At 48.4% G+C, this 23,508-nt stretch overlaps 1 protein-coding gene across 4 annotated transcripts in view; it reads right to left on the bottom strand.

Moving 5' to 3' along the window:
* LOC137433744 (protein NDRG3) overlaps window positions 1-23,508 on the bottom strand; it is a 119,899-nt gene that overhangs the window by 36,722 nt on the left and 59,669 nt on the right. For all 4 annotated transcript variants that reach the window (XR_013624825.1, XM_078786141.1, XM_078786143.1 and 1 more), the window contains exons 3-8: window positions 22,768-22,824; window positions 22,496-22,601; window positions 21,587-21,707; window positions 19,796-19,858; window positions 14,397-14,457; window positions 11,190-11,276 (exon numbers count right to left, since the gene is read on the bottom strand). Coding sequence is in view for 3 of the 4 variants with exons in the window: in XM_078786141.1 (XP_078642267.1) it covers window positions 11,190-11,276; window positions 14,397-14,457; window positions 19,796-19,858; window positions 21,587-21,707; window positions 22,496-22,601; window positions 22,768-22,824 (495 nt within the window). In the remaining variant the exon portion in view is untranslated. The remainder of the gene's footprint in view (window positions 1-11,189; window positions 11,277-14,396; window positions 14,458-19,795; window positions 19,859-21,586; window positions 21,708-22,495; window positions 22,602-22,767; window positions 22,825-23,508) is intronic.

Genomic DNA, 23,508 nt, shown 5'->3' with positions numbered 1-23,508 from the left:
ATAATGTGTAATGTTACAGGACATATGCATGTAATGTATGATCCACTCACGATTCTGTGTGGCCCCATATATGTAATGTTACATGACATATGCATGTAATGTATGATCCACTCACGATTCTGTGTGGCCCCATATATGTAATGTTACATGACATATGCATGTATTGTATGATCCACTCACGATTCTGTGTGGCGGTTTGGGGTGGGGTGTGAGAGAGCTGGACCGAAGTGCGTTGTGCTAACAATATATTTAAACGGAAACCTAGAGGTTGAATAAGAAACAATTGATGTACAAAGAAAGTTCATCGAGAGGTGAAGGTGGAGACAAGTTATAAAGCAGGTAGCGACAGGGAACATGTCACCTCTCCCTACTTGCCCTGGGATGGTGAGCCAAGATGACTTATTGGCAAATAGACATGTGACCAAATTTATGCCGAATTGCAAAGAACGGTGAGGAACGATATTTGTCGAATGAAAGACGTTGGTCACTCGTATGCAACCATTTTCTGTACTGTCAGAGGTTTCGCTACCGTTATCGTAACACCTGTTGGATAATTCAAACCTCGTGGTACGGTCGAGCTCGAAGGGCAAGCTGGACCTATGGCTCCGCAGTTTTCGTTATGACCATGGATTTACACAGTACCAGTTCGTTACTGGAGTCACATTGAATCTCAGTATTAAAGCGCGGCGTTACGCGCGCTGCTTGCGAGCAAGGAGGAAGCGGACAAGCGGTAACTTATAAGCGTCTTTATTTCAGGAGCTCACTGTAACACTGGCCCGCTCCGGGCTGCGCGCCCGGTGTATATCATGAGGCCACGCCTACCCCTCGGGCGTGGCCACCGCCCACTTGGTGCGCGGAATGATGTCACCCCGCCAGTGGGCTTTTGTGTCCGCCACACGCGCCCCCCCAGAATTCCCGCGCACCTGGAGGGCCAGTTTGCGGGGCAGACGAATGACCCGGCCGAAGCGCCCCCTGGCGATCGGCGGCGTCCGGGGTGCAGGGATGCCAGGTGGGATGCCCCTGGCTGCCCCTGGGATGGGTGAAGGACCGGGGGGCGGCGTGGCGGCGGGGCTGGGCGGTGCCGGGGGTCCGCCCGCAGGGGGGCGGCCCCGACGTGGGGGTCGGGCCACTGGCGGTGGATGGTCCACGTCGAGGTGGGCCGGCTTGAGGCGGTCTACCGAAACGCGGTCAGGAGTACCGCCGATGTCCAGGGTGAAGTGCTTCGCCCCTGTCTCCAGCACGCGGAAAGGCCCGTCGTACGGGGGCCGCAGTGGTGTCGGGTGGGCATCGTGGCGGACGAAGACGTACTCCGCCGTGCGAAGCTCCGGGGCGACGTGCGTCGGTGGGTGCCCGTGGCATGCCGTTGGCACCGGGGCGAACCTCTGGGCGGTCTCTTGCAGAGCGGAGCGCTGCTGTGCCGCGGACCATGGTGCCGTGGAGTCGGGGAGGAACTCGCCCGGCACCCGCAGCGGTTGCCCGAAGACCAACTCCGCCGTGGATGCGCGCAGGTCCTCCTTGGGTGCCGTCCGGAGGCCCAGCAGGACCCAGGGGAGCCTGTCGACCCAGCCGCCGTCGCGGAGGGTGGCCCGGAGCGCGGCCTTCAATGAGCGGTGAAATCGCTCACACAGGCCGTTAGCCTGGGGGTGGTAGGCCGTGGTTCGGTGCAGCCGGACCCCGAGCCCCTGCGCGACCGCCCCCCAGAGCTCCGAGGTGAACTGGGGGCCGCGGTCGGACGAGATGTCTGAGGGGGCGCCGAACCGGGCGACCCAGGTGGCGATGAAAGCCTGCGCGACATCGGCCGCCGTTGTCGACGCCAAGGGCACGGCCTCCGGCCACCGGGTGGTGCGGTCCACCATGGTGAGGATGTAGGTGAAACCCCGCGAGGGGGGCAGAGGTCCCACCAGGTCCACGTGGACGTGGTCAAACTGGCGTTCCGGCACCGTGAACGGGGCCAATGGGGCCTGGGTGTGCCGGTGCACCTTGGCGCGCTGGCACGCGAGGCACGTCCTGGCCCAGCCGCGGACGGCCTTCCGGAGGCCATGCCAGACGAACTTGTCGGCGATCAGCCTTTGGGAGGCCCTCGCGCCCGGGTGGGACAGGCCGTGGATGGCGTCAAACACCTGGCGCTGCCAGCCCGCGGGCACGATGGGGCGAGGACGCCCGAGGGAGACGTCGCACAAGAGGGCCGCGCCCGCGCCGTCGATCGGCACCTCGGTGACGCGGAGGCCCGTGACGGCGGTCCGCAAGGCCTGGACGTCGGGGTCAGCGGCCTGGTCCGCTGCCATCCGGGCATAGTCGATGCCGAGGTGGACTGCGTGGGCGACGGCCCGGGAAAGGCAATCCGCCACCAGGTTGTCCTTCCCCGCGACGTGCTGGATGTCCGTCGTGTACTCGGACACGGCCGAGAGGTGACGCTGCTGCCGGGCCGACCACAGCTCGGTGACCTTGCCCATCGCGAAGATCAGCGGCTTGTGGTCGACGAAGGCAGTGAACGCACGGCCCTCGAGCAGATGGCGGAAGTGCCTGACCGCCAAGTGAAGCCCGAGCAACTCGCGGTCGAAGGTACTGTAACGGCGTTCGGGCGGGCGAAGCTGCCGGCTAAAGAACGCCAGCGGTTGCCAAGCTCCACGCACCCATTGCTCGTGCACCGTGCCCACCGCGTAGTCCGAGGCATCGGTGGTGAGGGCGATCGGTGCATCGGGCGCCGGGTGCGCGAGCATGGTGGCGTTAGCCAAGGCGAGCTTCGTGCCCGTGAACGCCGTGTCCATCTGCTCGGTCCAGGTAACGTCGCCTTTGCCCGGCTTACCTCGGAGAGCTTCATGCAGGGGGCGCAGGAGCTGGGCGATACGGGGCAGGAACCGATGGTAAAAGTTCACCATGCCCAGGAACTCCTGCCACCCTCTGATCGTGCGGGGGCGCGGAAACCCCTTCACCGCCTCCACCTTGGCCGGCAGGGGGACGGCTCCGTGCCTGGTGACACGGTGCCCCAGAAAATCGATTATGGCGGCACCGAACCGGCACTTTGCGGGGTTCACAATCAGGCCATGCTGGCCCAGGCGTTCGAAGAGCGTGCGGAGGTGGCGTAGGTGCTCTTTGCGGGACGCGCTGGCGACGAGGATATCGTCCAGGTAGACGTAGACAAAATCCAAGTCGCGCAGGACGCTGTCCATCAGTCGCTGGAATGCCTGAGCCGCATTCTTCAGACCGAAGGGCATGCGCAGGAACTCGAAGAGTCCGAATGGCGTGATGACCGCCGTCTTCGGGACGTCCTCCGGCCTGACGGGGACCTGATGGTAGCCGCGTATGAGGTCCACCTTCGAGAAGAAGGACATGCCCGCCAAACGGGCGGAAAAGTCCTGAATGTGGGGGACGGGGTAGCGGTCGGGAGTCGTGGCGTCATTGAGATGGCGATAGTCCCCGCACGGTCGCCATCCCCCGCCGGGCTTCGGCACGATGTGCAGCGGCGATGCCCAAGCACTCTCTGAGCGCCGAACGATGCCGAGTCGCTCCAGGGTAGCGAACGCCGCTTTTGCCACCGCCAGCTTCGTCGGCTCGAGGCGGCGTGCCCGGGCGTAGACCGGTGGCCCGACGGTGGGGATGTGATGGGCCACCCCGTGCTTGACGGCCCCCGCCGAGAAGGTGGGCCGCGTGAGGGCCGGGAAGCCGGCGAGGAGGCGGGTGAATGCGTCCGCTGCCGGAAGCGTACAGACCAATGTGGCCGGAACCGAACCGTTCGGCAAGCCGCTTGGCAAGCCGCTCGTTGAGCTGCTCGACGAGCTGGGCAACGCACAAGCGAGCGAGCTGAACGTCTCGGCCTGGACAAGACGTCTGCGCTTGACGTCGACCAGGAGCCCATTAGCGCACAGGAAGTCCACGCCAAGCAGTGCCATGGGCACGTCAGCGGTGACGAACGTCCATCGGAAAACCTGCCCTCCGAACCGCAGAGAGAGGCAGCGTTTTCCGTACGTACGGATGGGCGTCCCGTTCGCGGCAAGCAGCGCGGGGCCCCCACCCGCGGCGTGCTTGTCTGACGTGCTGGCGGAAACGACACTCACCTGCGCTCCTGTGTCGCACAGGTAACGGCGCCCGGAGAAGGTGTCCGTTATGAACAGCAGGCTGCTCGAACGGCCGGCGCTCATCGCCACTATTGAGCGCCGGCCCGGGCGTTTCCCGACCTGTTGAAGGAGCATGGCAGATGACACTGCCGAGCTTCGTGGCCGAACTTGGCGTGGAACCAGCACCAGGTGGTGGAGCTGGAGGAGCGCGGCTGGCTCCGCCAGGCCGGTGGAGTTGGCGGGTTTCCCCACGGTGGCGGTTTTCGCCGCGGCGGTGGGCGGGGCGTGGCGGCGGTCACGAGGTGCGTATCAGCATGCTGCGTATGCTGTATAAGCTGATGCTGTGGATCAGCAGCATCAGCAGCATCAGCAGCCTCAGCCTCGAGGGCCGTGACGGCCACGCCGACTCTCGCCCGCGTGTCCGAAGCGGCGAAGTACCTGTCCGCCTCGGCTGCCAATGCTCGGGGTTCCGTTAGCCCGGTCCCGGCCAACGCGAGGCGAACCTGCGCTGGAAGTTGGCGACGGAAAAGCGCCCGGAATAGAGAACCGGGGGCTTCGTCGCCCAACAGTGACAGCATATGGTCCATTCGGACCGACGGGCGCGTGTCACCGAGCTCAGGGAGATCCAGGAGGCGGTCGGCCCGTGCGTCGTCCGTGAGGCCGAACGTGGCTAGGAGTAGCCGCTTGAGTGCCTCGTACTTGTGGCCGTCCGGTGGGTGGCGAAGGACGGACACAACTCGAGCGGCCGTGCCGGGCCCGAGGGAGGCGACGACGTGGCAATAGCGCGTGTCATCGCCGGTGAGGCGCTGAAGCTGAAATTGGGCTTCGGCCTGGACGAACCAGACTTCGGCCTGAGCCTCCCAAAATTCGGGAAGTTTGATGAAGTTGGCCATGGCAATGGCGTCGCGTGTGGAAGGATCGCTCCGGCAGATCCAACGTCGAGGGGGTCACCAGTAAAGCGCGGCGTTACGCGCGCTGCTTGCGAGCAAGGAGGGAGCGGACAAGCGGTAACTTATAAGCGTCTTTATTTCAGGAGCTCACTGTAACACTGGCCCGCTCCGGGCTGTGCGCCCGGTGTATATCATGAGGCCACGCCTACCCCTCGGGCGTGGCCACCGCCCACTTGGTGCGCGGAATGATGTCACCCCGCCAGTGAGCTTTTGTGTCCGCCACAGTATCTTATTTAGTTTGTGTTGTGGGTTTATCGAGCCAGTTGTGTTCATGTTGATCATAAGTTTCTAGAGTTAATGGTGTTCCTTTTCAAGATAGGTGTTCATCTTCCCTTTTTTTTTTTTCATACAGAGTCGAGGCTCATGGAAGAGCCAGAACACATAATGGATCAAGATGCAGCTTCACAAAAGGAACAGCAGAAGGAGAATGGGGGAAATGTCAATAGCAAGGCGGAGGGAGAAATACACAGAGATGGATAAACGAGGATGCAGGTAAGGATGAGGGGTAAGAGAGAACGTCGCAAAAGGTGTACGAGATGGACATAGAAGCAAACTCTGAGGAAGGAAAAACTGGAAATGTTTTGTGGTTTAACAGGGGTAGAAGAGATCATGGTACTGAATTGGGGATGATCTGAGATTGTGGTGAACATCTCTCTTGATGACTTGGAGGGAAGAAATAGATTGAAGGGGATGTGGAAGTTGGTTCCACAGGTGGGGAGAAAGACGACCAAATGAGAGGACGTGAGCAGTGATCCTGCATTTTGGGAGTTTCACAACAAGGAGGGTTGCTGGTGTAGTAGGGTCAATATACGAAAAAAACTCACCTAACCCCAAAAGAATTGATACAAAAGGTTTTTCAATGGATTCTGGTACCATTGGGCATGCTAAATAACATACTAAACATCTAGTAACATCTGACTTCCGGAAAGGGGTCATTTTCAAGATGGCGTCCAAGATGGCCAACGGCAGATCCAACGTCGGATCTGCGTCGGATCAACGTCGGAGCTTAAAATGGCCATATCTCAATTATTATTCAACCTAGAAAGGTGGTTTTGGTGTCTAACCCTAGGTTTTAGGGCCCAAGGAATCCAATTGAATCAATAAAATTACCATCAGTTAATTATTTCTTGACAAGTCCAAGATGGCATCCCAAGGTGACATCCCGATCCACTAAAATGGCTCTGTCGAATAGTAGTCAACCTAGAGAGATATTTTCAGTGTGTATACCTAGGTTTAAGGCACCCAGGAAATCATCAAAATTACTTAAATAAGCACAAAGTAATCAGGTAATCCAGTAAGCCAGGTTTACCAAGAATGTTATGAGCCACATTGTCTGCTGCGAATAACAAGGCCATGTTCAACACATCAATATCCTTACCAAGCATGTTTGGTGCAGCACAATTTGCAGCATTCTTTTCAAACCTCTGAATTTCGCCATAGGAAAAGCAGAACCCCATCTGACACAAGGTATCCACAAGAAACCTAGACAGATTTAAGTGGTGCATTTGCACTGAAAGGCCAATTTGCAAAGGGGCAAGGACAGCTCGTGGTCGGACTGCCTGTATGATTGCATGGCCAATGCTAGCAACTTTTCGCCATGTGTCTTTACCAACAAATAAGGCCTTTAATACAATGCGGAGTGATTCTGGAATGTAATCAAGAGCGGGCTGGAGTTTGAGTGTCTCTGTAGTCGGGTACTGATCGTTAACGGGTGGCACATTTGTCTTGATGTCACTTTTTATGAGCCTTGCAGCTGTCTCAAGTATTGCTCTCTTCTGCGACTCTTCATCACCTTCTTGGTTTGTGCTGTTGAAGTATGATCTGAGGATGTGTGACGTTTTCTCTCTCATTGTCACTATGTCATCTAAACCTTCTCCTTCTGCAATATATATGCAGTTCCCATACCGTTCCTTCAGCTGTCTTTTTAGGTATTGATTACCATAGGGGAGGGAATCGGCCTTAGACAAATACTCTTTCATTTTACACCTAAGGTCAGAAACAGTCAGCTGTTCTTCATCATTCGCTGCAAGGTATGCACACATCTTTGAGAAGGCTTGTTCTTGGTCCTCATCTTTTGGCCTTCCAGATTTCCTCCGCTTTGGATCAGGATCTGTCTGAAATTGCAGGAGTATATGACGGCCACACCTGAAATGGCTGCTACAATCTTGATGATACACGCAGTCTGCAGCGTGTAGATCCCCATGATAGTATTCAATTCTACCTTTGACCTTGAAAGACCACTCATCTTGCCGGTTATCACAGCATAGCAATATTTTCTTTGCAAAGATATCAGTTTTCACATAACTATAGTCTGCACTTCCTTCCTGAATACGAGTGCCGCAGAAAAGGCAATCAGTTTTGCTATTGAACGGACCTTCAGAAACCCTAGTACTCCTTTTAGTGGTACTGGATTCACCACTCTGTTTCCTCTTTAAATGAAGATCAATTTCTATACTGTTTGTGTACATTTTGCGACAGTTCAAATGCACTTTACAGTATACACACTGAAAAAATCTCTCTAGGTTGACTACTATTCGACAGAGCCATTTTAGTGGATTAGGATGTCACCTTGGGATGCCATCTTGGACTTGTCAATAAATAATTAACTGATGGTAATTTTATTGATTCAATTGGATTCCTTGGGCCCTAAAACCTAGGGTTAGACACTAAAACCACCTTTCTAGGTTGAATAATAATTGAGATATGGCCATTTTAAGCTCCCGGTGGCCATCTTGGACGCCATCTTGAAAATGACCCCTTCCCAGAAGTCAGATGTTACTATATTTTTACTATGTTATTTAGCATGCCCAATGGTACCAGAATCCATTGAAAAACCTTTTGTATCAATTTTTTGGGGGTTCAACCATATATTGACCCCTCTAGTGGGCCATGTGCGCCTTTTAGAAACCTGAGGTCGGGTGGGGCATGGAGGGACCACAAAGAGAGCATAAGGTGCGAGACCAAAAAGGAGGCGGTATAAAACGGAGACCAACAACTTGTGCAACGTGAAAGAGATAGATAGGCCCGTAGACTCAACTTCATTATGAGAGATACCAAATGTAATGTATTGAAGGCCTTGGTTTCCACGGCATTAAGGTGAGCAAAGTGTCAGTCAGGGGAAGTAGCCCAGAGGAGGGGGCAGTATTCCATCATACTACCGATGAAGGCCTTGTCGGTGGATATGATTTCAGGTGTGCCAAGTAAGGACTTTGCATGATGGAGCATGCCGAGTCGGCGGCTGGCTTTGCAGGCCAACTTTGTGGTTTACCCAAGAAAGGTTATTATGGCTACAGAGTTATTTGGTATATGGCTACAGAGTAGTAGGGAGACCCAAGATTTGAGGGACTGAACTTCTTCAAGAAGATTGTTAGAAAGTAGATAGGAGGGTTTGCAGTACGATCCTTTCGGAGAGAGAGAGAGAGAGAGAGAGAGAGAGAGAGAGAGAGAGAGAGAGAGAGAGAGAGAGAGTGTGCAAGTGTGAGATTTATGCGATTATGGATTGAAATAAACTAGTGAGGTGCCTGTGCTACGCACGGATGGGAGGCCAGAAGCAAACAGACAATGCAGAAACGGCAAATGCTAAAGCATGAAACCAATAAATGCCACATTCCTGTAGCACCTTCAGTCACATGTCAGCAAGTTCGTGAAGGACTTCCATGAAAAACGTACCCGTTGGCAAACAAACAGGTACGTGTGTTCCATACCCAGTCAATGGCGAATCTGCATATGGCGATCCACGAATTCACGTTTAGAAAGTAGAAACCGTCACGGCATTTCGTCATTCACTTGAACTCGATATCTCTTTTTTCATTCCAAACAGCATAACTTCAATTGTAAATGAAATAACATTAATATAAAAAATAAACTTTTAACAACATTCATGACATAAACAAATATTTAAATCCTGATGTGAAGTTCCATACAGTTGGGTGAATACAATTACGAATTCAACATCGTAATTGTATTCACTCAATTCCAATCATCAATTGATACTTTAACAAAACGATTAACACGATTAACGTTTAACGATTGAACATTACGATTGAATGACGGTTGTATTTGGATATTATCAAACCCACGCATTGCGTAATCTGTCCACTTCCGCATCCGCGGCAGGTTCGTAGTTCTCATCAAAATCTAAACAGTATTTGTTGAATTTCAACAAAAGCCACATCACTGTTCATATCGGTAAATATTATTCCATCGTGTTTGGAAAAACTGGAAAATTGGAAAACTTGGAAAAATTGGAAAAACAATATAGCCTATTTTACTCCCAGGGGTCCCGGGAATACCCACCCAAAATATCATTGCGATCGGTTGAGCCGTTTTTGCGGTACCTTCGAACGGACAGACGGACAGACATTTGGTGATTTATAGTAAGATTCCAAGTGTTTGACCATCTTGTGAGACTTTGTCAAGGTCTGAAGAGGGAAGATCGTTTATGAAGATTAGGAATACGACTGGGCAAAGACCACTGCCTTGTGGTACTCCGACCATGATAGGGAGAGGAGATCAAAGGATTCCGTTGAGTGCCACACGTTGTCTATGAGAGTAGAGGAAGTCAGTAAGACATGTGCGGAGTTGACTTTGGATGCCATAGGCAGATAGTTTGGAGAGAGAGGTGGGATGCCACACTGTGTCCGAATTGATGATCTAAGATGAGGTTGCTGGAGAAAAGCAATGATTTTATGTAAACTGTGATGATGTATTCCACGACCATAACCTTGCTGATGATTGTAAGCTGATAGGTCTGTAGTTAAGGGATCCCTTTTTTGCTCATTTTTATGAAGTGCGGTGATGTTGGCAGATTCTCAAGCAGATGGAAGATGGCCTAGCGCATACGACACGGTGAAAACATCTTTGAAGAAAGAGACAGGTTTGAAAGTTCAACCTTGAGATTGGACAGATGTTGTTTTCTGGCTCTCCTGACAGTGGACACACACTTGTTGCGGGATTTGTGGAATGGGGGTAAAGGTGAAGAGTGCGGGGTGAGGGTGAAGCAGCGATGGAGTGGGACAAGGGGAATCAGATGAGGGAGGGGGATGGGGTTATACTGACGTGGAGGGTTTTGACATCATGAATGGACATGAAGGAGAATTGACTGTCATGTACATACAAACTTGGCAAAATGGACTTCTCAGGATTCTCAAACTGGACATATGGTGACAGACTTCACGGGTGGGGTGGTGAAACCTTTTTCGGTTGAAGGCACGGAGGAAAATGGAGCTGCAGGTATGAGGGAGGGGTGGATGAACTGAGCGTTTAGGAATGAAGAGGTTTTGGGAAGTAAGCCTTGTGAAAAAGAAGAGGCAGAGATTTTGGTGAAGAAGTAGAATGAATGGGTTGTTCCTGACATAGTAAGGACATTTTAAAATACATTCTTGAAGTGTTTTATAAATGTTATTAAGAGCTTTTAAAGGAAGGAACGTTTTATTCAGTGAAGGTTCAGTTTGGGGACATTGAAAAGAAGAAGGGATAGGGAATGAAGGAGTAACTGTGCATAGCAGATTGAGTTGGGTTTTTCCTATTGTTGTTGTTGTTGTTGTTTTTGTTGTTGTATAGCCCTGGACAGTTCTCTTGAACAAATCTGCGGTATGGAGATAGCCGATCGATCTCGCAGGAGCGACCAAGAGATCCCCTCCATCCAGGATGGTGTATCCCCAGCTTCACAAAATCAGGGCCACAACAGAGTGAGAGAGAGAGAGAGACAAGAGGGAAAAGTCCGGTCCAATGGGACCAATCGGCACTCTGACCGCGACCGCGCTGCCCTGATGAATCTGGGCACCAGGGAAGAATGCGGAAGATTTGGCTCCCGAATTGTGTTGTGGGTACAACCACCCTGAAGAGGCATCCCCGATAGTTGTTTTTCCTATTGTTGTTGTTGTTGGTTTTTCTGGGAGTGAAGAAGATTTTTCTTTGGGGCGAGGAGGGGAAAAGGATTAAGCTGAGTGATCAGAAACACCAATACCTAAAGGAGCGGAAATGAAGCACGTGCGGTCAAAAACGGGGGCAGAAGCAACAACCCGACTAATCAAAAACAGAAAAACACCGAACACGTACCTGACCACCAATGACACAAATTTGACAATTCAACACACACTGGGTGGAGTGAAATGGACGAATAGCAATAACAAACTCAGACAAATCACAGACAAGGGGGGGGAGGGGTGTGTGTAACAGTTACCTTTGAAGCAGCCCAGTCAAACCAGCCCTTGGCAGAGATGTCGATGTTGATAAGGACAACACCCTCAATCAGGCTGGGGTAATGAAGCTGCAGGACATCACGTACACACGCCATAACATGTTGATGTAGGATGTACATTTTGTAAATTTTCTGCATCCTTTACTCAACCCACCTCAAATTTCCCCTTATCCCCTTTCCTCCCCACCTTATCCCCCCTCCACTTTGACTCTAGAGCCTCGTGGTTTTTTGGGTTTTGGCTGCCCTTGCCCCTCTCTCTGCTCTTCATCTCTCGAGCTTCATCAAGTGCAATCAAATTATCAACCAATTTCCAAAGGCCTTTCTGCCAAATTCTCTCCCTATTTCCTCTCATTCATCCTGATATTCAACTGCCTGTGAAACATTCTTCCTTCCTGGCTTCGCCCAGTCCATAGTTTTGCTCCAAACTTTTCAGGCGATAACGCACAGACACTTTACGTCACATCCCACGTCTATTTGCGACCTCATCTCCTTGTAGCTAACCCCATGTACGCATGCTTCTTGGCACAATGTCATGAGCATAGTTGGTTGGTGTTTTCAGCTCCATCAAGTGTCTTTACATGAAATAGAAAAAATTCCTCCCTAAATTTTAAAAATTTTACCATGAGATCGCGCAAATACCTTATGCACGTTAGTTTGGGATCTTTACTTTTAAAATTTAATCATAAATGATTGTATGACTGAAATAGACCCACTTACATCACATGATCACCTGACAATCCCTATTACTGTATAGACTTGTGATTATAATTAAATATTGGCCCACGTAGACAAATGCCAAGTAAGCACAGCAAGTCATCTGGGTTCTGAAGTGACATGTACCTTGGTGTTTTGGTGTGCAAGGTAAGGTAAGGCAATCCTTCGCACGTAAAAAAAATAACAAACAGCTACAACCTGTGTGCTCTACACTCCTACATCCCTCCGGCACCACCCCCTCAGCACTCCCACCCCTCCATCGTCCCCACCAAAAACTAAGCCTATAATAAACTCGTTCATGCCAATTGCTGTATGTATCGCCAAGCACAAAACCATCACCAATTTGTACAAGTTATGATGTTAAAATTTAAATTTAATGATGTCACTACTACACAATTGGAGACACTTACAGTAATATTATACAGATATAATTATCACTCCAACTTGTGTGGGCCTAACGCAATGGGCCGACAGCATAACATGCGCCGTCTCCACCCGCAGCCAGATCTCTGCAGTGTCAAAGGCAGGACCTTAATAACCTAATGCGACCACAGGACCAAGGTCACAGGGAAGCATTGATCAATCCGTGAACACATTTCTGCCTACAAGATGTCATCAGCACGGCACGACCATTCAACTGGACCCCCTCAATCTCAGGAGTGACATCACGTGGAATATCGAGGTAACAGGAAGTTCAAGATACAAGCTGCAGTTGAATAAGTCATGCTCATCCTCACTTTTGGGCTCAACCCCTAAACAATGGCTTGACGGGATGTCTCCTCTGACACTTGGTAGAGTAGCCACAGGTAGACTGCTTGCATGGCAAACTGTGCCTGCTGAATATAATTTGCATAACAATGGCTATGATGTGACATAATTTTGTTTTTGTAGCACAACACTAGCTAAAGGGTGGATTATTAAAACCAGCAACGGTACCCGCCCTATGGGCGGGGCTTCAATTGGGAAGCCCAAATGAAAAGGCAAAATATCAGAAATTGAAGGCTTTTTTATTTTAAACGATTCATATAAACATCCGTTGAATCATATCACACGCAAGTCATCAAAATCTAAACAGTACATGGCGCCCATTTTGAAAAAAGATTGAATTCTGCAAAACGGAAGCGGCCGCTACACGTCTTTCTCAGTCGCACGTTTATGTGTGAACAGTGTGCGCCGAATCTGTAACACGGAAGCGGCCGCTACACCTGTTTCTCAGTCGCTTTGCACACGCTGCCATGTTACTTCGGAGCCGCATGTTTATATAGGAAGAGTTCGTCAGGAGTCGATCTACTCTCTCCTGGTACTTAGATGAAACAGTATTTGTAGAATTTCAACAAAAGCCACTTCACTGTTCATATCGGGAAATATTATTCCATCGTGTTTGGAAAAACTGGAAAATTGGAAAACTTGGAAGAACAATATAGCATATTTTACTCCCAGGAGTCCCAGGAATACCCACCCAAAATATCGTTGCGATCGGTTGAGCCGTTTTTGCGGTACCTTCAAACGGACGGACGCACATTTGGTGAATTATAGTAAGATACACACAAAACACATATTTACATTAACGAGGCAGGTGGTGGTCTTTCTGTCTTCTACCGACTCCTCCCCGGCCTTGCTCCTCCAGCTCTATCTGGGCTCTGTCCCCCAAATATTCCTACAGGTCGCACAAGATCTGCCAGCAATTCTCTTATGGTTAAACTGCCAAAATCAAGACCCTCTCCTCACCTTCACTCCTTCACTCTTTCATTCCTCTTTTCTCCCACCTCTGGAACAAACTCCCTCACTCTCTTCAATCCCTCTCCTCCCTCCAGGTCTTTAAAACACCTGTCCACCACCATCTCTTATCTTCCCCTATCCAAAACCTTGATCTTTTCTGCCCCCGTTAATTCACCCCAGATCCACTTTTTTGAAATACCGACTTTTTTCCTGGAAGTTCCAGCAGTGTCCACGTGTTTTTTTGTTTTTTTTACCTCTCCCAACCCACCCCACCCCCCCTCCCTCCCTATGCCTCCTCTCCCCAAGCCCTCTCCCTGCCACAGATCTCCCGATGTCCCTGCCCTCCATTCTTGTTCTCCCGCTCCCTTTATCTAATGTTTTATGTGTCAGTTTGTCTTTTTGTGATCAATGCTAGCTCTTACCTCAGAGCCTCAATGTTGTATACAAAAAAAACAAAAAAAAAATAAACACACTTTAATGTTCATTATGGTTTAAATTAAAAATATCAGTAAATTGACAATCCTTCGCTACTGACTCTTCCTCGCTCAACCATCAAATTCATGAACTAAAAGCAACCATTTTGAATTTGAATGATCTTAATATGGTAGCCAATCACGTCACGTGTACCAAATTTGGTGAAAAGTTTAAAAAGGGTTTTGTTTTTTTGTAGGCCTGCATAAGAATAGTTGATTGGTAAGGTAAAAAAAAACCTGTGGTGGTGTGCGTGCGTATACAACAGGTTGTGGTTCCACTTACAGCAACATATGCCAACACGTATGCTCCGGCTCCAACTCCGACTCCAATGATGTTTTTCACCCTAGGTTGAGGCACATGTGATGGTGGTTACTTAAGAGGGTTCAATCATCCCTGGGGTCAAGATTTTAAAAAGGATATGAACACACAAGTGATACACAATCTACCCATCTGTCGACATTAGATGGTGGGCTTTAAATATCTCATGGTGTCCTTCCTGAAGAGTAGAAGAGCTACCACCGGAACTCTGAATAAATTCCAAATTCCTGCCCAAACTACTTCGTCGAACGTCAGGCCTGGCCAACTGGTTTGTGAAAGATGTGGGCCAAATAAACTTCCCCTGGCAATCCCTACAATAATATGGGAATAATTGTGGCAATTGAAGAAGAAGAAGAAGAAGAAGAAGAAGAAGTAAAGAGACAAAATCTACTGTAAGTGGTCAATCGTAGATGATTAATGGTCAAAATGGTGGAAATAAAAGTGTAATCATCAAACTGCAATTTGAGAAGTGTCTGTTTGTGAGACTTGTCTGTTTGTTCTGGTTGTGAGGGAGCAACGCAATTCTCTTGATGTAAATGTGTATTGTATAGCGCCCCCTGGTGGGGAGGGGCGGGGGAGGGGAGGGGGAAGGGGTAGGCAGGGTGGTATTGCAAGTCATGCTGTTACGTGCTCCTCCCCAACCCCCTGGTCACGGTGTACCTCCGAGCCCCGAGAAGAGACACGGCAGAAAAATGTGTTAATCTGTATGTCAAAGATCAATGGTGAAGCCACACCAATTGTTACTTACAAACAAATATTGTATTAAGATCACACAAGAATAACAGTACAACAATAATAGTAATCAAAAGTACAATCAATATATATCCTATGATGGTACCATCAGTTTCGTAATATATAACTCACTGTGCTCCAAGTGAGTGAAACAAGAACATTCCCAATGTCTCTTTCCCGGCTTCAAACCCAAGTTGATTCCGGTTTCAAGCCAAAGTCGATCCACTCCAGTGATCGTCCGTACGATGTCGTATCGAGACCAGAATCCCGTTCGGATGACAGTCACAGTCACGCGGCCAAAGCTGCACAAAGGCGCCCTCAAGGCGACTGGGAAATCCAAAGGCGCCCTCCAGGCGACTGGGAAATCACACCCTCGGGTATGGACGTTTCATTGCTCACAGTCGGCGCACCTCAGATTTACCTTCAAAATCCGCGTTGCACACACACACACCAGATAAACGTCTGAATGCGGGGAGAACGGCTGAAGTGAAGCAAAGAAACCTTGCTCGACGCACAAAGCGCGCGAGCCAAAATGGCCTACGGCCTGTACTCGAGACGTAACGGCACGACGAGGATTCTCTTCGGAATCAATCGCAAAACCTGACACGCAGGTGAATCTGTCACAGCGATAACAACTCTGTCGCAGGAATCCCTTTCCCGGGAAACTCGAAGTTCACTCGTGACTCTTGCTCGCCAATGTTCGCTCCAGACCGCAAAGCAACTATGCTTCTTCTCCGACTCACTCGCTCCGCCTTCTTTTCTCCTCCTCCTCTTCTTCGTCGTCCGGTTCCGGTTTCATTTAAAACATTAACTTTTTTTACCTTTTGAAAATAATAATTTCTATTTCCCTCAAACAACAATAATAATAATACATGGAATCAAAAATGTTTACAGTGGATGAAAACCACAACAACGGAAGTGACGAATCCGTAACAATACGAAAATACACCAATTCTGGGGGAATCAACCCACCTGTGATTCTGGGGAAAATAAACCTAAACCCACCATAAAACAAGAAAAAAAACCCATAAATTTCGCTCTTTCACGAGCCTCGATCTTGTATACAAAAAAAAAAAAAAAAAAAAAAAAAAAAAAAAAACTGTGGTTCTGAGGGAAGCAACCCGCCCATGATTCTGGGGCAAACAACCTACCCTTGATTCTGGGGGAAATAAACCTAAACCCGCCTGTGGTTCTGAGGGAAACAACCCGCCCGTGATTCTGGGGCAAACAACCTGCCCTTGATTCTGGGGGAATCAACCTGCCCGCGATTCTTGGGGAATTATCCCACGCGTGATACTGGGGGAATTATCCCACCCGTGCTTCTGGGGGAATTAACCTGCTCGTAAGACGAGTTCTTCACTAGTCGATTCCAAATCTGGCTTTGCCGTTTTTGCATATAGAATACCCAACCTCATCATGGCATACCAGGCCAGAAATGTTGATCCATCAAAAAACTTCTCAACTAAATAGTCCTACTGGTGGAGGTTCACGGGAGGTGGCATTTTCGTGTCGAGGTTGAGGTGCTACATGCAATGAAGTTGAAGACTTCCTACATGCTATTATGTCACTCATGTTAATTTTTCTCCATGAGATATTGGCCCAACATTCTTGCAGAAACGAAAGGCCTTTGCACTTTTTGTCCGAGTAGTTGTGGTGGCTAGTGTGTGAAGCGTGCTAAGGCGTATTCATATGCTCGTTGGCCAATCAGGGTTAAGCAATGACGTCATGTCAGCGCCGATAGACAGGCTTCATGTTCAAAAGCAGAAAAAATATGACAGAAAGTGAAGAAAACAGAGGTTTGGTGTGTATTTTGCATCGGAAAGAGAGAGAGAGAGAGTAGGTGAAGCAGTTTCCCTTCACGAAGAAACGGTAGACGGAATATCAGGAATGTGTGGAGATATGGATGAAATTCGACGGCAAGTGTCATGAAGTGTCGAAAGTAGAACATTGCAAAGTGTATATGACTATTGAGTTTGCTGATGCATAATTACACTGTTTTTGGAAAGTACTCACACCCTTTGACTTTTTCACATTTTGTTGTTACAGCCTGAAATTAAAATTGAATAAATTGAGATTTTTTGTTGTCACTGATCTACACATAATACCCCATAATGTCAAAGTGGAAAGTTTTTTGTTTTTTTTTACAAAATAATTCGAAATAAAAAGCTGAAATGTCTTAAGTCAATAAGTATTCAACGCCTTTGTTATAACACTCCAAATTGAGCTCAGGTGCATCCAATTTCCTTTTATTATCCTTGAGATGTCTCTACAACTTGATTGAAGTCCACCTGTGGCCAAATCAATTGATTGTACATTATTTAGAAAGAAACACACCTTTCTATACAAGATCCCACAGTTGACAGTTCATGTCAGAGAAGAAACTCTTCCATGAAGTCCAAGAAACTGTCCGTAGAACTCCGACATAGAATTGTGAGGAGGCCTAGATCTGGGAAAGAGCATAAAACAATTTCTAGTGTTGAAAGTTCCCAAGAGCACAGTGAGCTCCATCATTAGGAAATGGAAAGAATATGGAACTACCCAGACTCTTCCTAGAGCTGACCGTCTGACCAAACTAAGCAACCTGGCAAGAAGGACCTTGGTCAGGGAGGTGACCAAGAACCCAATGACTACACTGACAGAACTACAGAGTTCCTTGGCCGGAAGGACAACAGTCTCTGCAGCACTTCACAAATCTAGGCTTTATGGGAGAGTAGCCAAACGGAAGCCACTAATGAGAAAAAGTCACATGACAGCACACTTGGAGTTTGCAAAAAGTCATGTGAAAGACTCAGAGCATGAGGGTAAAATATTCTGTAGTCTGATGAGATGAAAAGTGAACTCTTTGACCTGAATACAAAGCGCTACATCTGGTGGAAACCGAGCACAGGTCATCACCCATTTAGCACCATCCCTACCGTGAAGCATGGTGGTCGCAGCATCATGCTATGGGGATGCTTTTCAGCAGCAGAGACTGGTAGACTTGTAAGGATAGAGGGAACTCAGGAGTGACAATGGAGCCAAATCCAGGCAAATCCTTAAGCAGTACCTGCTTCCGAGTGCAAAAGACCTGAAACTGTGGCGAAGATATACATTCCAACAGGAGAATAACCCCAAGCATACAGCCAAAGTAACACTGGAATGGCTCCAGAACATGAACGTGAAAGTACTTGAGTGGTCCAGCCTAAGTCCAGACTTGAATCCCATTGAGAATCTGTGGAAAGACTTGAAGATTGCTGTTCACCGACACTCCCCATCCAACTTGACAAATTCACTTGAACATCCACTTGACTTGACTCGACTTGATTTTTCGGTTTTTCCAAGATGGCGCCTGTACCACATGACCTATTACGTCACGATTATCATTAAAATATTCTACATGAGGAGGCGATCCTATGGTGAAAATTTCCTGCTCATCAGACTAACAGTTGCTGAGAAAAAAAAATTCACAATGATCGGATAAGTGTTGTGCTTGTCTAATTATGACGTCATAACGAAGGCACCGATGACATCATCATTAACATATCTTATTTCCCCAAGCGCAGTACTTGACAATGAGCCATGTTTCAATTTTTTCCATGGAGCAGTTTTGGAGATATAGAGGTGTAACGTTTTTCCAATATGGCGTCCATAGCACGTGACCTATGGCGTCATAATTATGAATAAAAAAAATTATACAGGCAGAGGCGCTACTATGGTAAAATTTCATGTCAATCGGACCAACGATTGCCGAGAAAATGAATTTTTTAAATGCAGACACATACGACGTACGGCACACGGTACACGGCACATGTACGGCACACGGCACACGCACACATACGATTGCTTAACCCCGCTTTTCGCTTCGCGAGCGCAGGGTAATAAAACAAGGAAGTTTTGAAGTATTATATTCAATGAGAGAATCTTTTTCTGTGTCGCAGATTTGTGGACAGCGGACTGTTCATGATTCCTGAATGGACTGGGTATCACCTGAGATGCAAGCACGACGGATGACGTGTGGACATGGAAAACCTCCTAGAATATATGGTTATTGTTTGCGACCAGGAGATCTATGCTAAACTACAGGAGATTGGGTAGAACAACGACGATCTGATGAGAGGTATTATGGTCCTTTTGAACTCCTCCAAGAAGGCGGACAGAGGATGTTTACACCCCTGGCTGTGAGCAGGACATCATTAAAATTGTGGAAAGATTCGGACGAAACTTGGTAGACAGGTTGGGTGTGTGGCGAGGACGAATTGAGTCGATTTTAGTGAAGATCCAGATATGAGAATTTTCTAAGTAATTCTTCACCATTGAGTGATAGATAGGGACAAAAATGATATATATAGCTCGATGTATCAAAAAGTTGTGGATGAGAAATAACAAAACTTGGTGGATGAGTTGGGTGCGTGACACAAACAATCCGATTCGATTTTGGTTCAGGTCCGAATCCAGGTCCGAACTATCAGTGGGATACAGAACGTAACCTGTTTAGCCTGGCGGAGGTATGCGCTCTACCGAGTGTCCTTCTAGTACAGTCTGGTTTTAACAAAGACAGCACAAAAACAGGCCCAGAGAGGCATCTGTGTATGTCTATAATGTGAAGATACATGCATGAGCACAAACACGACACAAACAACACTCATACTCACCCCAAATCATGAAGGACTGTTGGAACCATTTCTGCCAATTGTTCCATTGAGGGGTATTGATACCTGTGTGTAAATTTAAACAGGAAAAGTAAAGTTGATAAAACAATTTTAAATAACCTATGACTCACAAAATAGGTGTTGTGCCAAACCGACACATTTTGAAAGGATATAGATATTCACTTTCATCATATCTGACTATAATTCACCAAATGTCTGTCTGTCTGTCTGTCTGTCTGTCTGTCTGTCTGTTCCCAGGCATCGCAAAAACGGCTGAACCAATCGCAACGAAATTTTGGGTGGGCAATCCTGGGACCCCCTGGAGTAAAATAGGCTATATTGCTTTTCCAATTTTTCCCCCAATTTTCCAATTTTTTCAATTTTCCAATTTTCCAGTTTTTCCAAACACGATGGAATAACATTTCCGATATGAACAGTGATGTGGCTTTTATTGAAATTCTACAAATACTGTTTAGATTTTGATGATTTGCGTGTGATATGACTTAACGGATGTTTATATAAATCGTGTAAAATAAAAAAAAGCCTTCAATTTCTGATATTTTGCCTTTTCATTTGGGCCTCACCATTGAAGCCCCGCCCGTAGGGAGACTACCGTTGCTAGTAGTAAATAATTCTGGGATAAGGAGAATCGTATACAAATGAAAAGGACGACAAAAGGTTCAACTTTTATGAATGAAGCGAGTGCAGCTTCGTGCAAAAGCATTGCAGGCCAAATGGTCATGTGACCAGCGATGAGCATTCTGGAGACACCGAAATGAAAACACGAGGGCATATTGTCCTCCCTGGGCTAATGGTCCCAAACAGCAGCAGAGGAACTTGTGAGGACCACACGCACCACGTTCTTCACATCCGATAGAAAGGATCATTCAAATATGCATCCGGATACCAATTCCTTGTTCACATTCATCCGGTGGGATGAATGAATGAATGAATGAATGATCGTTTTAAGGCCATTTTCCCCGCTAGAGCGGGGGTTAGCCTTGCGGGCCCCAATGGCAATCATGGTTCCCTGTTTGAGGCAATGTTTTTATGGCCGGATGCCCTTCCTGGCGCCAACCCTTAGTCACCTCTTACGATGCGCAGGGATACGGTGTACCTATTCTAAACCGGGGTACACACCGGGATCATTCATCCCAGCAAGCTGGTACTCAATTTGCCGACCTCGGAAGGACGACAGGCTGAGCCAACCCCATTGGCGACCAGGAGATCGACCGGGATTCGAATTCAGGATCCCAGGATCCCAAGCCGGCACCCTAACCGCTAAGCCTACACCAGGTGGGATGTAAAGCACATTTGGCTTTCAAACCAATTCCATTACAAGGAACGACACCAAGTCCACAGGTGACAGGTACACATACTATCTATACCCAATGAGGTCAATTAAAAGTGAATCTGTTCATCTCGACGTAAAACCAACTTGTGTGCTTCCCCCTCTCTCCCCATCTTGTCTACCGCTCCCCTTATTATATGTTTTATGTGTCTGTTTGATTTTTTGTGCGATAAATGTTAGCTCTTTCACGAGCCTTGATCCTGGATACAAAAAAACAAAACAAAAAAAACCCCAAGATGGCCACAGTAACACGCGCACCACATCGTGTGCGCTCCATTGATGGTTTTCCAACCGATTCCGGTCGTACGTGGTGAACAATACCCAACGGCACGCAGTATAAATCAGATGACCAGTTCGTGATCACAATTCTGACTTCTGAGCCTGCAATTTGTGTTGTTATATCCCTGTACAGCTGCGGTAATCATACCATGAGGTGCACCTACCCCTCTGGGAAAGCAGGTGCTCCTGGGTATTGTCCAGGGGCATCAATGTGGTAAATGCAAAAATGCTTGATGATCTCTTGCATGTCCTCATCCGCAAACAAAGCATCAAAGCAGGTATTATCTAGAGAGGTGAAAAACAAGGATCGGAAAGCCATGAAAACTACCCAGGAGAACAACAACAACAACAACAACAACAACAACAACAACGCACATTGACTGCAAGTCCTTTCCACATGGTTTTCCCAGGTTGTTGTTTAACGGTTCCTTTGAAGTGTTAAACCTTTAACGTTTATAGCAACAGACACTCGAACACTCACTTTATTGGTCTCAATACAATCCCTAGATTGCTCAAAAGGAAGAAGTAATCCTGAAATCCCCTGCAGTGTCCATCTTGTTTATCCCGTGTACTCCGCCCCAGCATTCTTCCCTCTCTCTTCCATAGATCTCCTGATGTCCCTGTTCCTTCCTGTTCTTGTACTTCCCTCTCTCCCCCCCCCTCTTGTCTCCTGCTCCCTATTTTACATGTGTTATGTGTTCGATCTCATACGAGCCTAGACTAAGTATACAAAAAGAAGAAAATTAATAAAAAGTAAGGTACATCGCAGCTCCAAGGAAGTGTGTCAATCTGAGGTGATCAGCATAGGTAATGGTGTTTGAAAGTGACCAATGAAAAGCTCGTATCTGACCGAGTGGATGGGCACGTGATCCGCCAGGATCCCAGGACCACAGACCCAACCCTATTATACCGATGGCACCAAAACAGTCCATCTTGTGCCAGAATGACACTCCCCCCCCGATAGTGCTGGGCCCTCTTTACCTCACACACTCCCTCGCTAATCGTGCGTGTGCTTCGCATGCAAAGGAGGCTCCAGGGACACAACAAAGGTCCCTTTTATGGGTCGTACTTACGATTCAGGCCGATGTCATGGTAGGTAACAATGGCGGGCCGGTTTCCCTTATGGACCCCATGCACCGTCACATGCAGGTTCCCGTAAGCTGTATCGATGTCGTGTACCTGTGACGGATGAGAAAAGTCGGTCAAAATCGGGGGGAAACAGATTTGGTAATCGGGTAAAAGTAGCGAGAGTTGATGTTTCATACGATTCACAATCATCACGTGTTTTTAGCAAATGTGAACTCGCTTAAACATGGAGGTCATCACGAGTCGTCACAATACTCACCTTGATGGTCACAGGGTCTGGACTTTTGCTTTGATTGACGTCGTCCTTCACCAAGGGCTACAGGGGCACAAACAAACATCGGGAAGGTAAACATCGTCCTCATGGTCCAAGATCCCTTCACCGGCTGAGCAGCGATACATTCGCTTTGTGTCGGGCGGATGAATACGCTGAATGAACCTATTGTGCGAAGCGTGACTGTTGTGGAGCGCAAGTTATGGTGCGCGCCGCCATTGCGTCACCCTTCGCCAGGAGCGCAGCAACCGGCGTGACAAAGCCGCACGTTGGAGGAAACCTGCGCCCGACTCGTTTCGGCCCCAACAACAACTCCTTGCACTTGCGTGACGTCATATTCATGAACAAATGGGTCTCTGTAGCGAACGTGCGTTGGACCGGCGATCAATTGATGGAAGTTGCATCATCATTGCAACGGAGCAACATTGACAAATGCGCTGCTTTGTTCACTCGGCACTTGTTGAAGGTGCCAGGAATTTCACACCAACACCGGACCGGAGTCGGTGGTGCTCCGTCGCAAATCCCTGCGCTTCCCTCCTAAAGCAAAGTTCAAAGATGGCAAAAGGTTCCACCAGGAATGACCTAATATCAAATTTTGACCTAACAGGAATTTTCCACTTTTGACCCCTGTGACCCCAACTCTCCATCCCCTGGGGTATGAACCAGGAGTCGAATCCAAAAAGTTGTTACGTATTCCAAGCACCGCCCAATCTTGATTGCATGTACAAA

The sequence above is a fragment of the Myxine glutinosa genome, chromosome 10 (genome assembly GCF_964187855.1).
Source record: "Myxine glutinosa chromosome 10, kmMyxGlut1.1, whole genome shotgun sequence".
Lineage (NCBI taxonomy): Eukaryota > Metazoa > Chordata > Myxini > Myxiniformes > Myxinidae > Myxine > Myxine glutinosa.
The sequence above is the reverse complement of the archived record's forward strand: the minus strand, read 5'-3'. Positions and strand labels throughout refer to the sequence as shown.